The 13,241-nt window shown below is 44.8% G+C and overlaps 1 protein-coding gene across 3 annotated transcripts in view; it reads left to right on the top strand.

Moving 5' to 3' along the window:
* Positions 1-7,573, top strand: part of scyl2 (SCY1 like pseudokinase 2) — a 100,060-nt gene extending 92,487 nt beyond the window's left edge. For all 3 annotated transcript variants that reach the window (XM_072484757.1, XM_072484759.1, XM_072484758.1), the window contains one exon: positions 6,066-7,573. In XM_072484757.1, coding sequence (XP_072340858.1) covers positions 6,066-6,785 — 720 coding nt within the window. In that variant the 3' untranslated portion in view covers positions 6,786-7,573. The remainder of the gene's footprint in view (positions 1-6,065) is intronic.
* The last annotated feature ends 5,668 nt before the right edge of the window (positions 7,574-13,241 follow it).

Here is a 13,241-nt window from a genome sequence, read left to right on the forward strand (position 1 = left end):
AAATCCCTGGCCTAGGAAAACTACCCTAGCTTATTCAATCTCTCCTCATAGCTACATTTTTTAAGCCCTGGCAACATTCTTGTACATCTCCTCTGCAACCTCTCCAGAGCAATTATGTCCTTCCTGCAATGTAATGACCAGAACTGTACACAAAATTTTAGCTGTGGCTTAACCAGTGCTATACAGTTCTATTATTGCATTCCTGCTTTATATTCGGTACCTTGCCCAATAAAGGAAAGCATTCCCTATGCTTTTTAAAAATATATATATTTTATTCAAATTTTTTGGCCAAACAAAACAATACAAAGGTTTTCCTTTTTACAACAATAAAACAGTATAAATAACAGTGGCCGTTTTTAACAAATAGATAAATAATATATATATAAACTAAATGGCAACTGCCATATCAAAAATAATAACTCTCCAAAAATAAAATCAAACAATCCAATATACATAGCCTAATACAAATATCTATACAAAAACACCCCTGAGGACCCGCCCGGGCTCTCTTCCCCCCCCCCCCCCCCCCCCCCCCCCCCCCAACCCCCCCCCAGGTTGCTGCTGTTACCTTCCCATTTCCTTTATCGTTCTGCGAGGTAGTCAATGAACGGTTGCCACCGCCTGGTGAACCCTTGAGCCGAACCCTTTAGTGCGAACTTTATCCGTTCTAGTTTTATAAACCCTGCCATGTCATTTATCCAGGTCTCCACGCCCGGGGGTTTGGCTTCTTTCCACATAAGCAATTTCCTTCGGCAGGCTACTAGGGACGCAAAGGCCAAGACATCAGCCTCTTTCGCCTCCTGCACTCCCGGCTTTTCTGCAACCCCGAATATAGCCAACCCCCAGCCTTGCTCGACCCGGACCCCCACCACCTTCGAAAGCACCTTTACCACCCCCACCCAGAACCCCTGCAGTGCCGGACATGACCAAAACATGTGGGTGTGGTTTGCTGGGCTTCTCGAGCATCTCCCACACCTATCCTCTACCCCGAAAAATTTACTGAGCCTTGCTCCGGTCATATGCGCCCTGTGTAAAACCTTGAATTGTATCAGGCTTAGCCTGGCGCACAAGGACGACGAGTTTACCCTACGTAGGGCATCAGCCCACAGCCCCTCCTCAATCTCTTCCCCCAGCTCTTCTTCCCCTTCAGCTCATCCACCATGATCTCCCCCTCATCCCTCATTTCCCTGTATATATCCGACACCCTACCATCCCCCACCCATGTCCCTGAGATCACTCTATCTTGAATCTCCTGCATCGGGAGCTGCGGGAATTCCCTCACCTGCTGCCTCGCAAAAGCCCTCAGTTGCATGTATCGAAATTCATTCCCTTGGGGCAACCCATATTTTTCCGTCAGCGCTCCCAGACTCGCAAACGTCCCGTCTACGAACAGATCTCTCAGTTGCACAACCCCAGCTCTCTGCCATGCTCCAAATCCCCCATCCATTCTCCCCGGGACAAACCTATGGTTATTTCTTGTCGGGGACTGCACCGAGGCTCCCGTCCTTCCCCTATGTCGTCTCCACTGCCCCCAAATTTTTAGTGTTGCCACCACCACTGGACTTGTGGTGTATTTCTTCGGGGAGAACGGCAACGGCGCCGTCACCATTGCTTGTAGGCTGGTTCCTTTGCAGGACGCCATCTCCAATCTCTTCCATGCTGCTCCCTCCCCTTCTCCCATCCACTTACACACCATTGAGATATTGGCGGCCCAGTAGTATTCACTTAGGCTCGGTAGTGCCAGCCCCCCCCTATCCCTGCTACGCTGCAAGAACCCCCTCCTCACTCTCGGGGTCTTCCCGGCCCACACAAAACTCATGACACTTTTCTCAATTCTCTTCAAAAAAGCCTTCGTGGCCATCACCGGAAGGCACTGAAACACAAAAAGGAATCTCGGGAGGACTACCATTTTGACCGCCTGCACCCTACCCACCAGTGACAGGGGCACCATGTCCCATCTCTTAAAATCCTCCTCCACCTGTTCCACCAACCTTGTTAAATTAAGCCTATGAAAGGTTCCCCAACTCCTGGCTATCTGAATCCCTAAGTACCGGAAATCTCTTGTCACCTTCCTCAGCGGCAAGTCATCTATTCCCCTGCTCTGCTCCCCCAAATGCACCACAAACAACTCACTCTTCCCCATATTCAATTTGTACCCCGGAAATTCCCCAAACTCCCTAAGTGTCTGCATTATCTCAGGCATCCCCTCCACTGGGTCCGCAACATACGGCAATAAATCATCTGCATACAAAGATACCCGGTGTTCTTCTCCTCCCCTGAATACTCCCCTCCACTTCCTGGAGCCCCTCAGTGCTATGACCAGGGGCTCAATCGCCAATGCAAACAGTAACGGAGACAGGGGACACCCCTGCCTCGTCCCTCTATGAAGATGGAAGTAGTCAGACCTCTGTCTATTCGTGACCACGTTCGCCACCGGGGCCCTATACAGCAGCTGTACCCATCCGATATACCCTTCTCCAAAACCAAATCTCCTCAGCACCTCCCACAGATAATCCCACTCCACTCTGTCGAATGCTTTCTCGGCGTCCATCGCCACCACTATCTCCGCCTCCCCCTCTGGTGGGGGCATCCCTATGCTTTCTTAACTACCTTATCCACCTTCAAGGATCCGAAGACATGTATTCAAAGACCTCTCACTATCTCAACCCTTCTCAATATCCTCACATTTATTGAGTATTGCGTTGCTTTGTTTGCTCTCCCCAAATGCATTACCTCACACTTTTCCGAATTGAATGCCACTTCTCTGCCCATTCAATTTTTGTGTAATCTGTAAATTTACCAATCCTGCTACCCACACTTAAGGCCTGAATTTAAGTTTGGACAGCACGGGCGGGAGAGGATGTGAAATCCACTCCCACTTGAGATTGCGTTATTACGCAATATTACTCCAGCTGGCCAGTTAACCGCCATCCAGGGTGAAATGGGCTCTGTGAAAGCATAAAAGCTGCCGGGAGGACGTGGGAGGGGTGGTGACGAGAAAGAGGAAGGTGCGGGCTTGAGCTTCCAATGTGCCCACTCAGGTACAGCCACCGTGGAGCTGTCTGAGCTGACTTGTAAAACTAATTATCAGCAGAACCACTATGCCACAAGTGTCTGGGCAGCATACTCAGTCCCAGACACAAGTTAATTTTGTTTGAGCCCTGATTTTCATCCCGTCCTGGATCAAGGTTGCAGCTAAAATGTAAAGACCGCCTTCCCAATCGGCCTGCCCGCCAACCATAAAGACAGACAGGCAACCTAAAATCCCAGTCAATTGCTGTTTGATTTAAATTGGCTTCTTGATTTTCGGCGGGCGCACTTGCAACTCGTGCCCACCAAACAAAATATTGTGCAATGATATTGGGAATATGTGCCCAATGTAGTCTTGCACAATGTTACACATTTCCGGGTCAGGCAGACACCTGACAGTAACGTTAAATTCTGGCCTAAGCCTAACTATTAATATATATATACAACAAACAGCAAGGGCCCCAACACTGAGCCCTGTGGAACACCACTGGAAACCATCTACCATTTGCAAAAACATCCACCGACCATGACCTTTTTCCTACCACCTTCCCTCATACCCCATGAGGCCTCACATTTCTGACCATGTGGACAACATCCACTGTACTACTATTATCATACCTCCTTGTTACTTCCTCAAAAAAGTCTATTAAGTTAGTAAGACACAATCTTCTCATAACACAACCATGCTGCCTATCCCTGATCAATCTGCCTTTCTAAATGAGTTTTTCCTGTCTCAATTGTTTCCAATAATTTGCCCATCACTGAAGTCAGACTGACTGGCCTATAATTTTCTGGCCCATCCCTCACATCCTTTTAAAATAATGGTACAACATTCGCAGACCTCCAATCCTCCAGAGATCTCGTTTGTATCTAGTGAGGTTTGAAAAATTATGAATATCTGCTGTTTCCTCCTTGACTTCCTTCAACAGCCTGGGATACAATCCATCTGATCCTGGTGATTTATCTACCTTCAAGGATGCCAGTTCCTCCAGTTCTTCCTCTCTCAAATCTAGTATTTCACCCTCTTCCTCTTTAACTAGAATGTCTGCATCATCCCTCTTCCCTAGTGAAGACAGAGACAAAGTATTCATTGAGAACCCGGCCCACAAAATCTGCATCAACTCAAGTTACCAGGTACATCTCTGATAGGCCCTACCTTTTCCTTGATTGTTCTCTTGCTCTTAATGTATTTGTAAGACATCTTAGAATGTTCTTGATTTTACCTTACTAATATTTTTTCCTATCCTCTTTGCTTTCCTAATTTCCATTTTTACTTCACCCCTGTACTTTCTATTACTCCTTTCGGCTTTCTACAGTCTCTGTCATAAGCTTTCTTTTACATAAGAACTAGGAACAGGAGTAGGCCATCTGGCCCCTCGAGCCTGCTCCGCCATTTAATGAGATCATGGCTGATCTTTGTGGACTCAGCTCCACTCCCCGGCCCGTACACCATATCCCCGAATCCCTTTATTCTTTAGAAAGGTATCTATCTTTTTCTTAAAAACGTTTAAAGAAGGAGCCTCAACTGCTTCACTGGGCAAGGAATTCCAGAGATTCACAACCCTTTGGGTGAAGAAGTTCCTCCTACACTCCGTCCTAAATCTACTTCCCCTTATTTTGAGGCTATGCCCCCTAGTTCTGCTTTCCCTGACCAGTGGAAACAACCTGCCCGCATCTATCCTATCTATTCCCTTCATAATTTTATATGTCTCAATAAGATCTCCCCGCATCCTTCTAAACTCTAATGAGTACAGTCCCAGTCTACTCAACCTCTCGTCATAATCTAATCCCCTCAACTCTGGGATCAACCTAGTGAATCTCCTCTGCACTCCCTCCAGTGCCAATATGTCTTTTCTCAGGTAAGGAGACCAAAACTGAACACAATACTCCAGATGCGGCCTCACCAACACCCTATACAATTGCAGAATAACCTCCCTAGTCTTGAACTCCATCCCTCTAGCAATGAAATACAAAACTCGATTAGCTTTCTTAATCACCTGTTGCACCTGCACACCAACTTTTTGCGACTCGTGCACCAGCACACCCAGGTCCCTCTGCACAGCAGCATGTTTTAACATCTTACCGTTTAAGTAATAATCCATTCTGCTGTTATTCCTCCCAAAATGGATAGCCTCACACTTGGCAACATTGAATTCCATCTGCCAGACCCTAGCCCATTCACCTAACCTATCCAAATCCTTCTGCAGACTTCCGGTATCCTCTGCACTTTTTGCTTTACCACTCATCTTAGTGACGCCTGCAAACTTTGACACATTGCACTTGGTCCCCAACTCCAAATCGTCTATGTAAATTGTGAACAACTGCGGGCCCAACACTGATCCTTGAGGGACCCCACTAGTTACAGGTTGCCAACCAGAGAAACACCCATTTATCCCCACTCTCTGCTTTCTGCTCTCTGCTTTATCTTGTCCTGAATGTTGCTGGATAACCAGAGGGCTCTAGGTTTGGCAGACCACCCTTTTTCTTTGTGGGAATATGTCTACACAGTGCCCGTAGAATCTCACCTTGAATGCCTCCCACTGATTTGATGCAGCTTTTGCTTCCAATAGCTGTTTCCAGTCCCTTCGCCAGATTACCTCTCAGCTTTTTAAAATTTGTCTTCCCCCAATGCGAACTGTTACTGCTATTCTCTCAGAATTGTTTGCAATAATTTGCCAGAAGTCAGACTGACTGGCCTGTAATTTTTCTGGCCCATCCCTCGTACTCTTTTTAAATAATGGTCGCAGACCTCTAATCCTCTTTGACCTCGCCTGTACCTTGTGATGATTTGAAAATGGTCCTCAGAGCATCTGTTATTGCTTCGGCAAAATTAATTTAAAGCTCACATGGAGATAACATAAAAGAGAATTGGCACTTTCTAAGAGGCATCACATGATCCTGACCTGAATGGCCTCTTGTGCTGGACCATTCTATAATCTGTGAATATGAAACTATAGAAAGCTGCCTTGGACACCAGTTGCTATTTTGAAGTGCTTTTGAACACGTCTTCCCTTTTCTTTTTCTTTTGTTCACAGACCAAAGACCTGACAAGTAATTTGTTAGAAAACATGTCCTCCATGAACTCATTTTCCATTGGTGCGTCCAAGACTGGTCCTGCGCAGACTATCTCCTCGAGTGGGTTCTCCTCACCTACCCCAATCAACAGCAATATTGGATTCACCAGTTCCAGCACCGGCATGAGTGCTTTGGGGAGCATGAGCAACGGCATGGGGTTCAACACTTCCATGGCTTTTCAACCTACTTATAGCAACAGCATGACCATGGCTGGCACAGGGCAAAACTTCTATGGCAGCCGAATTACCACTGGCATCAGACTGCCCATGTCATCAGCGACCAACTTGCCAACATTCTCTGGCATGGGCACACTGGGCCAGCCTGGGCCTGGGCCCATTTTGCAACCAGGTAAAGCTGTGGATCTGTCCGCTTTGGACAACCTGCTGGGCCCTCAGAAGAACAAAGTCACCCTGAATCAAATGGCCCAACCAGTGCCGAAGCCGCCAGCAGCTCAGAACCAGTGGCTGAAGCAGTTTGTCCCAGCCCAAGGCTCACCAGCCACAAACAATCCGATGGGAGGGGCTCAGCCCAGTGTAATGGGGAAGCCCACCGTCTCTATGACCCCACTACAGGCTAACCCATTCATGTCACCCCAGGACTTCACACAGCCGAGCTTGCCAACGAACTCGAAACCGCCCAGCAGCTCTGCTAACAACGACCTGAAAGACCTGTTTGGCTAGTGTTTACCTCTTCCTTTATTGCAGACCTTTTGGAAGAGGACCGCTACCGATTAAACATGTTTCTGTTCCATTTGGGTACCTTGTGCTTTTATACGGAAGTTGGTTCCTGTTCCATTTTTGCTGCTGTGAAACCCACACGGCCTTACACAGTAAAAGCCACACAATGCCTCAAAAAATAGCAGTTTCCCATGTGTTGTAAGTGGTCTTACATTAAGTAGAGCAAATTGTCTTTTTGGCAATTTTTTGCTGTGAGAAGAATGTCCACTTTATACTTCCAAACCGTACTCTGTTTTAGTTCCATTTGTTAAGAAGCTTTTTGTCTGGGACCAGTTCTGCAGCCTTAATGAATGTACAGCAATATTAGGCAAAGCAATTTAATTTATTCTACATGTTGTCCAGTTCTTGTACTGAGGTGGCTCTGGGGGTTCACACTGCCACCGTAGCTCCTAATAAGCAAACCAAAATCACCTTGAAGGGAAAGTCAGATGACTTGCAGTGAAGCCCGTTCTCTCCATTTCTTTATTGTTGTGCAATAAATAAATGCGGCCCATCAGATGAAGACACTTTTTCAAACTGGCTGAGCCGCATGTCAACCCCCTTGTAAAATATACTCACTGCCATTCTGTACTTCAGGGATATAGAAGTGGGCAGTCCAAAGTAATTGAACATATCAACATTCCTGTTCATCTTAGTTTCCAGGCACTCAAGTGTCTTCTGAAACTGTGTTATTTTTAGACATTCTGTTTGATTGTAATGGTTTGGTGAAGATAAAATATATTGTGCACATATTTTGGGCATTGGTTATTTCCTGTCTATGTCAGTAACTGTAAGTTTGTGATAAATTCTGTGATAGTTTGTTAAAAGATGCTTTGTCCTGGCATGGCATTATTGTATATATCATTTGCTGAACACTGCAGGTATTTAAAAAGAGAGAACATAAATATTCTTGTACCAAATTACAGATCAGTTGAAATGTACAGTATTCAGCAATGATAAATCAGTTTGTACTGGAACAGAAAAAACAACTGGTATTGTTTTGGCACTTAGAAAGTGAAGATACCAGATTGGGAAAAAACCCTCGATGTTTAACATTAAAAAAGGAAAAAAAAAACAAGCCTGCATGGTGTGTGTGTGTGTGTATGCATGTATGTAGATTTTTCATAGCAGAAGAGGCGAAGGACTTACAGTCGAGTAGTAATCCCCATATTCTCAAGTTTTTTATTCATTTACGGGATGTGAGCGTAGGTTAGGCAGCATTTATTGCCCATCCCTAGTTCCCCTTTAGAAGGTGTGACGAGTTACCTTCTTGAACAACTGAAGACCTTCAGGTGTAGATACACCCACTGTGCTATTAGGGAGAGATTTTGCCCCAGCAACAGTGAAGGAACGGCAATATATTTCCCAAGTTCAACGGAGGAGGGAGGGGTGTTTGTGCATCACTAGTCAAACTGTATGTAACCTGAAGCTTACAAAACATTCGTGCCTGAGATACTATAGGTGTAACTTGAAGGGCAGTGAACCAACTAACAGGGGCATCACTGTTGTAAATCATCGGCTATCAGTTCCACGCACACCAATTTTATGCAGAATGGATTATGATCTGATAATTAATTACATTTCGGCTTCAACATTATTTTAGACATGGTATAAATTTGTGGAGATGTCAGCTTGTCAATAGGTTAAGGGTTCAAGTCCCATTCCAGAGACTTGAGCACAAAATCCAAATGGACACTCGATTCAGACAGTGCTGGGTTGTCTGAGTTGCTGTTGTTCAGATTAGATGTTAAATTGAGGGCCTGTTGCCACTTCAGGCAGATGTAGAAGATTCCAAGGCCACTATACTGAAGAAAAGCAGGGGCGTTCTACCCAGTAATGCCCAGTAACATCATTAGAGCTGCTTGTTTATTATCTCATTGCTGTTTGTGGAATCTTGCTGTATACTTGATTGGCTGTAAAGCACCTTTTAACATCCTGAAGCTGCGACAGGTGCTCTCTGGTTTTGGTACCGGCACCCAACCTGGAATAGGCAATCTAGCTCAGTTGCTCTGAAGTAAAAACTGACACCCTCCTTTCTCTGGATTTGCACTATGAAATTTCTACTGCTGTTGTGAAGCGAAACAACTTTGTGAAGAACTGCTAAATTGTCAACTAGTTCCATATTCTTTCAGTTTGTACCATGAAGAAATTGATCAATTTGGTTAGAAGCCATGATTGTTCTCACTAGATCTGTATGTGATCTGTATGTGAAAGGAACGGAATTGACACGTCAAATTACCTTTTCGAACTCTGAATATTGGTGTTGATGTGCTCGATAATTACTGTGAGTAGCCGGTACTCAGTCTGTGGGAATGTGTTTCAATATGTAATGTATTAACTGGTCTGGAGAGTCTTTCCTCTTATTATTTCCTTTCTGTATTTGTTTCAAAGTTTGGATTAATTGTTGCTCATATGCTGAATTCCCCACCAAATAAGCTAAGAATGACCAAATTAGATTTTTTTTTTCAACAGAATTTATATAGAAACGTAGCTGTAGCTGACTGGATTTTGCAGTCAGCAGTGACAATGAAAGCTGCACACCAAATAGACCAGGAGAACACCATTTAGCCCCTTGACCTTGTTCCACCATTCAATAAGATCCTGGCTTATCAGCAACCTAACTCCGTACACACACTTTAATACATTTTGGCTAACAAAGGCTATCGTTTCGAGTTTCAAAAGGAACAATTTTTGCATTGTTGCCATTTGTGAAAATGTTCAAAATTTCTGTTACCCTTTGTGTGTGTGTGTGTGTCCGTGTAGAACTGTTTCCTGATTTTACCCCTGAAAGGGCTGAATCTAATCTTTAAAGTTTGCCCTCTAGTCCTAGATTCCACAAACAGCAGAAATAATTTCTCTCCACCTGCTGTATCTGATCCGCTTAAAATCTTGAAAACCTGAATCAAATCACCTCTTAACCGTTTAAATTCTAGACATTACAATCCTGGTTTATGTAATCTCAAATAATTTAACTTCTGGAGTCCAGGCCCCCTATATTTTACCTTTGAATAAGGAGCACCATCCAAAATGGGATAGGAATTTAGCAAGCAACATCACTGGTTTTGATTTGGGGCACAGAGATCCCCTTGTCGGACATATGACTAATGGAAATTTTGTGAGTGCCACAAAGAGTCCAACACAAGTTTGTGAGTCAAACAAAACTTTATTTACACTTAATATTTACACAGCACCAGTAGTTCGCTACTGGTTTTCTATCTAGCCAGTACCTAACTGGCCGTTTCTATTTATACAACAGAAAAGGTTAACGATTGCCTGCCCCTTTATTCATATTCCCCAAGATCCATGGGGTAACCAAGTGTCCCTACCCAATAGGAGTTGTGCAGGTTGCAACAGAAAAATAACTTATGCCAAATTTCAAATATAACAATTAACTTGGGGCCCAGATTCTCTCGTGCTCTCTAAACTGACCTTCCTCCATTCAGTGAAACAGCAGCGACACCATTATATTAAATTATGGTATAAGTTTCCTGCTGATTGTCATATAGACACGTGGCAACAGGTATGTTCCCTTTAAACTGCACAGGGTGCGCATTGCCTAGTAATCCAAAACTTTGCATGCAATACACAGTCTGCACACAACCAGTGTTCCCTTTAAGATGAGCCCATGTGATGGCTACTGAGCAATCAAAAATGGACCACAAAGTGTAAGAAAACAGGCTGTGCATAACAACACAACCGAAAGGGAATATTGGCAAAAGAAGATTGCTATTCAGTCCCTTGAGCTTATTCTGACGTTCAGAATAGGGCTACTCTGTACTTCAACTCTACATTGGTTGCATATCCCTTAATACTGTTAAGGACACAGCTGATGGTAAATGCCGAGTTCAAATCCCAGAAGGGAAACTGGAAACAACTGCTCTCAACTACTTTTATTCCAAATCGTTTTTTGGGGGAGTCGATAAATTGATCTCAGCCTTTAAATGGGTGGGCAAGACCATGAAAATTCGACGGACCGTCCTTCAAAGGGGGCTTAGAATTGCTGAGCCTGATGTAATTATTGTGTGGCGAATGCGGAGAAGGTGTTGGGGTGGTGTAGGGATCCGGGTTCTGCTTGGGCACGGATAGAATCAAAGTCGTGTAGAGGGTCTGGGTTGAGGCCACTAGTGACAGCTTTGCTCCTGTTCTTACTGGTGAAATATTTGTCAGATCCGGTAGTTTTCTCCACCGGGATGTTATGGAGGCAATTTCGACAGCATTTTCAATTGGGGGCTGTATCGAAGCTGGCTCTGATCTGTGCGAATCATGTTTGAGCCTGCGAGGTTGGATGCCACATTTTAGGGGTGGGAAGGGAAGGTATTGGAAAGAATGGGGGACCTGTTCCTGAAGTTGCAGTTTGCCAGTTCAGAGGAACTAGCGGAGAAGTTTGGACTCTTGCGACCTGACTCATTCAAATACTTACAAGTTTGGAATTTTGCAAATAAGATCTTCCTGACTTTCCCTGTGGCGCTGCCAATCTCTCTAATGGGGAGGATTCTTTCGCTCGCAAGTTTAGAGAAAGGGAACATTTCTGGTATCTATGGACAGATTATGTTGGAGGCCGCAGTATTCGGTGGAGGGGGTTAAGGCCAAGTGGGAGGAGTTGGGGGTCGGTGTTGGATGATGTGCGGAGGTTGAACTCCTTGCGAGGCTTGATTTAATATAACCTAAAGTAGTGTACAGGACTCATCTGACTAGGTCCAGATGAATTAGTTCTTTGCAGGGGAGGAGGACCAGTGTGAGCACTGTGCAGGGGGTCCAGCCAACTATGTGATATGTTCTGGTCAGTTCCCAATCTTCTGGGTCTCCTTCTTTAGCATCATGTCGGCGATTATGAAAATTGAGCTGGTCAATGTCCCTTAGTGGCACGGGGACGAATGTCCTGACCTTTGCTTCACTGATTGCCTGGAGGCGAGTCCTGATGGGTTGGAGGTCAGCTTCTCCACCCAGTGTCTCAGTGGGGATGGGAGATCTGATGGGGTTCCTCTATCTCGAGAAAGCCAAGTACATAGTGAGGGGAACAATTGAGGGGTTTTACCGAAGATGGCAACCGTTTATTCAAAGAGCTAGTTGCTGAGTGATGGGTTAGGTGTTTTGTTTGAAGGGGTCTGAGTGGGTGGGGAGGGGGGAGGTGGCAGGGGGGATAGGTGGCTTTTATGCTGTGTGGTTTTGTTCTTAAATGTATAAATTGAAAACGTTTTTTAAAATACATATTTTTATTAGCTTTTTCAAAATATTTTCAACATAAATTACATTACTCATATTTAACTAACATTTAACAATCCCTTCCTCAACCTGAAAACAATTCATTAACTAACTACCCCCCTCCCCTATTAAGCTGCTGACTTAATTCCTTCAAGTGAGATATGAACAAACGCCATCTCTTATGAAACTCCTCATTCCCTCTTAAACTAAATTTAACCTTCTCTATGCTTAGAAACTCCATTAAGTCTCCCAGCAATGCTGAGGCACAGGGTGGAGCAAATGACCTCCATCCCAATAAGATCCACCTCCTTGCCACCACCTGCCCCTGTCTGGAGCTCCGGCAAGTCCGACACTCCATATATGCCCCCCAGGGGACTGGGTTCTTGTTCAACCGTAACACTGCCGACCTGGTGCTAAAGAAGGGTTCCAGAATTTCCTCAGTTTCACGCACGACCAAAACCAGTGTACGTGATTGGCTGGCCCCCTCCTGCATCTGTCCCAACCCCTTAAAACATGCAACTTATTCTCCATCTTCTCAAATATGTTCTGTGAATTGCCTTCAATTGTATTAGTGCCGACCTTGCGCATGAGGTCAATGCATTTATCCTCTGTACAATTTAGCACAAATGCCCGCCTTCGAACATCTCCCCAATTCCTCACTCATTTGGTCGTAACCTTATCCAGGGATTCTGATCTGGCTTCCATAATTTTTCTATAAATGGCAGAAGTAACTCCCTTCTATCCCCAACACATCAATACCTCCTCCAGCAAAGAAGAGGGCAACATTGGAAACGTAGAGAAGATCTCCTTTATGAAAGTCCGTTTCTGTGTTATATCTGAAGGCCTCCCTCCTTGGGAGCTCACGTTTCTCCCTCAATTCTTCAAATGTTATAAAATGACCTTCAAGAAACAAGTCTTTCAACGTGATCACACCTTTTTCCTCCCAGTCTTGAAACTCAGCGTCTATTGTTGCAAGCTTAAACAGATAGTTTTCTCGGACTGGTATTGGTCTTGACCCTGCCCTAATTTTAAATGTTTGCTAAACTGCTTCCATATCTTCAGTGTTGGCACTATAACCGTGCTCTTTGAGTATTTCCGAGGCATCAATGGAAGTAGCCAATGGCCACTGCCCTGGCCCTTTACATGCCCCTTCTGCCATCTGCACCCACACCGTATCTGGTTCCATACTCCAGCAACGAACCTTCTCACCGTTCATCA

This window comes from Scyliorhinus torazame, chromosome 19 (genome assembly GCF_047496885.1).
Source record: "Scyliorhinus torazame isolate Kashiwa2021f chromosome 19, sScyTor2.1, whole genome shotgun sequence".
Classification (NCBI taxonomy): domain Eukaryota; kingdom Metazoa; phylum Chordata; class Chondrichthyes; order Carcharhiniformes; family Scyliorhinidae; genus Scyliorhinus; species Scyliorhinus torazame.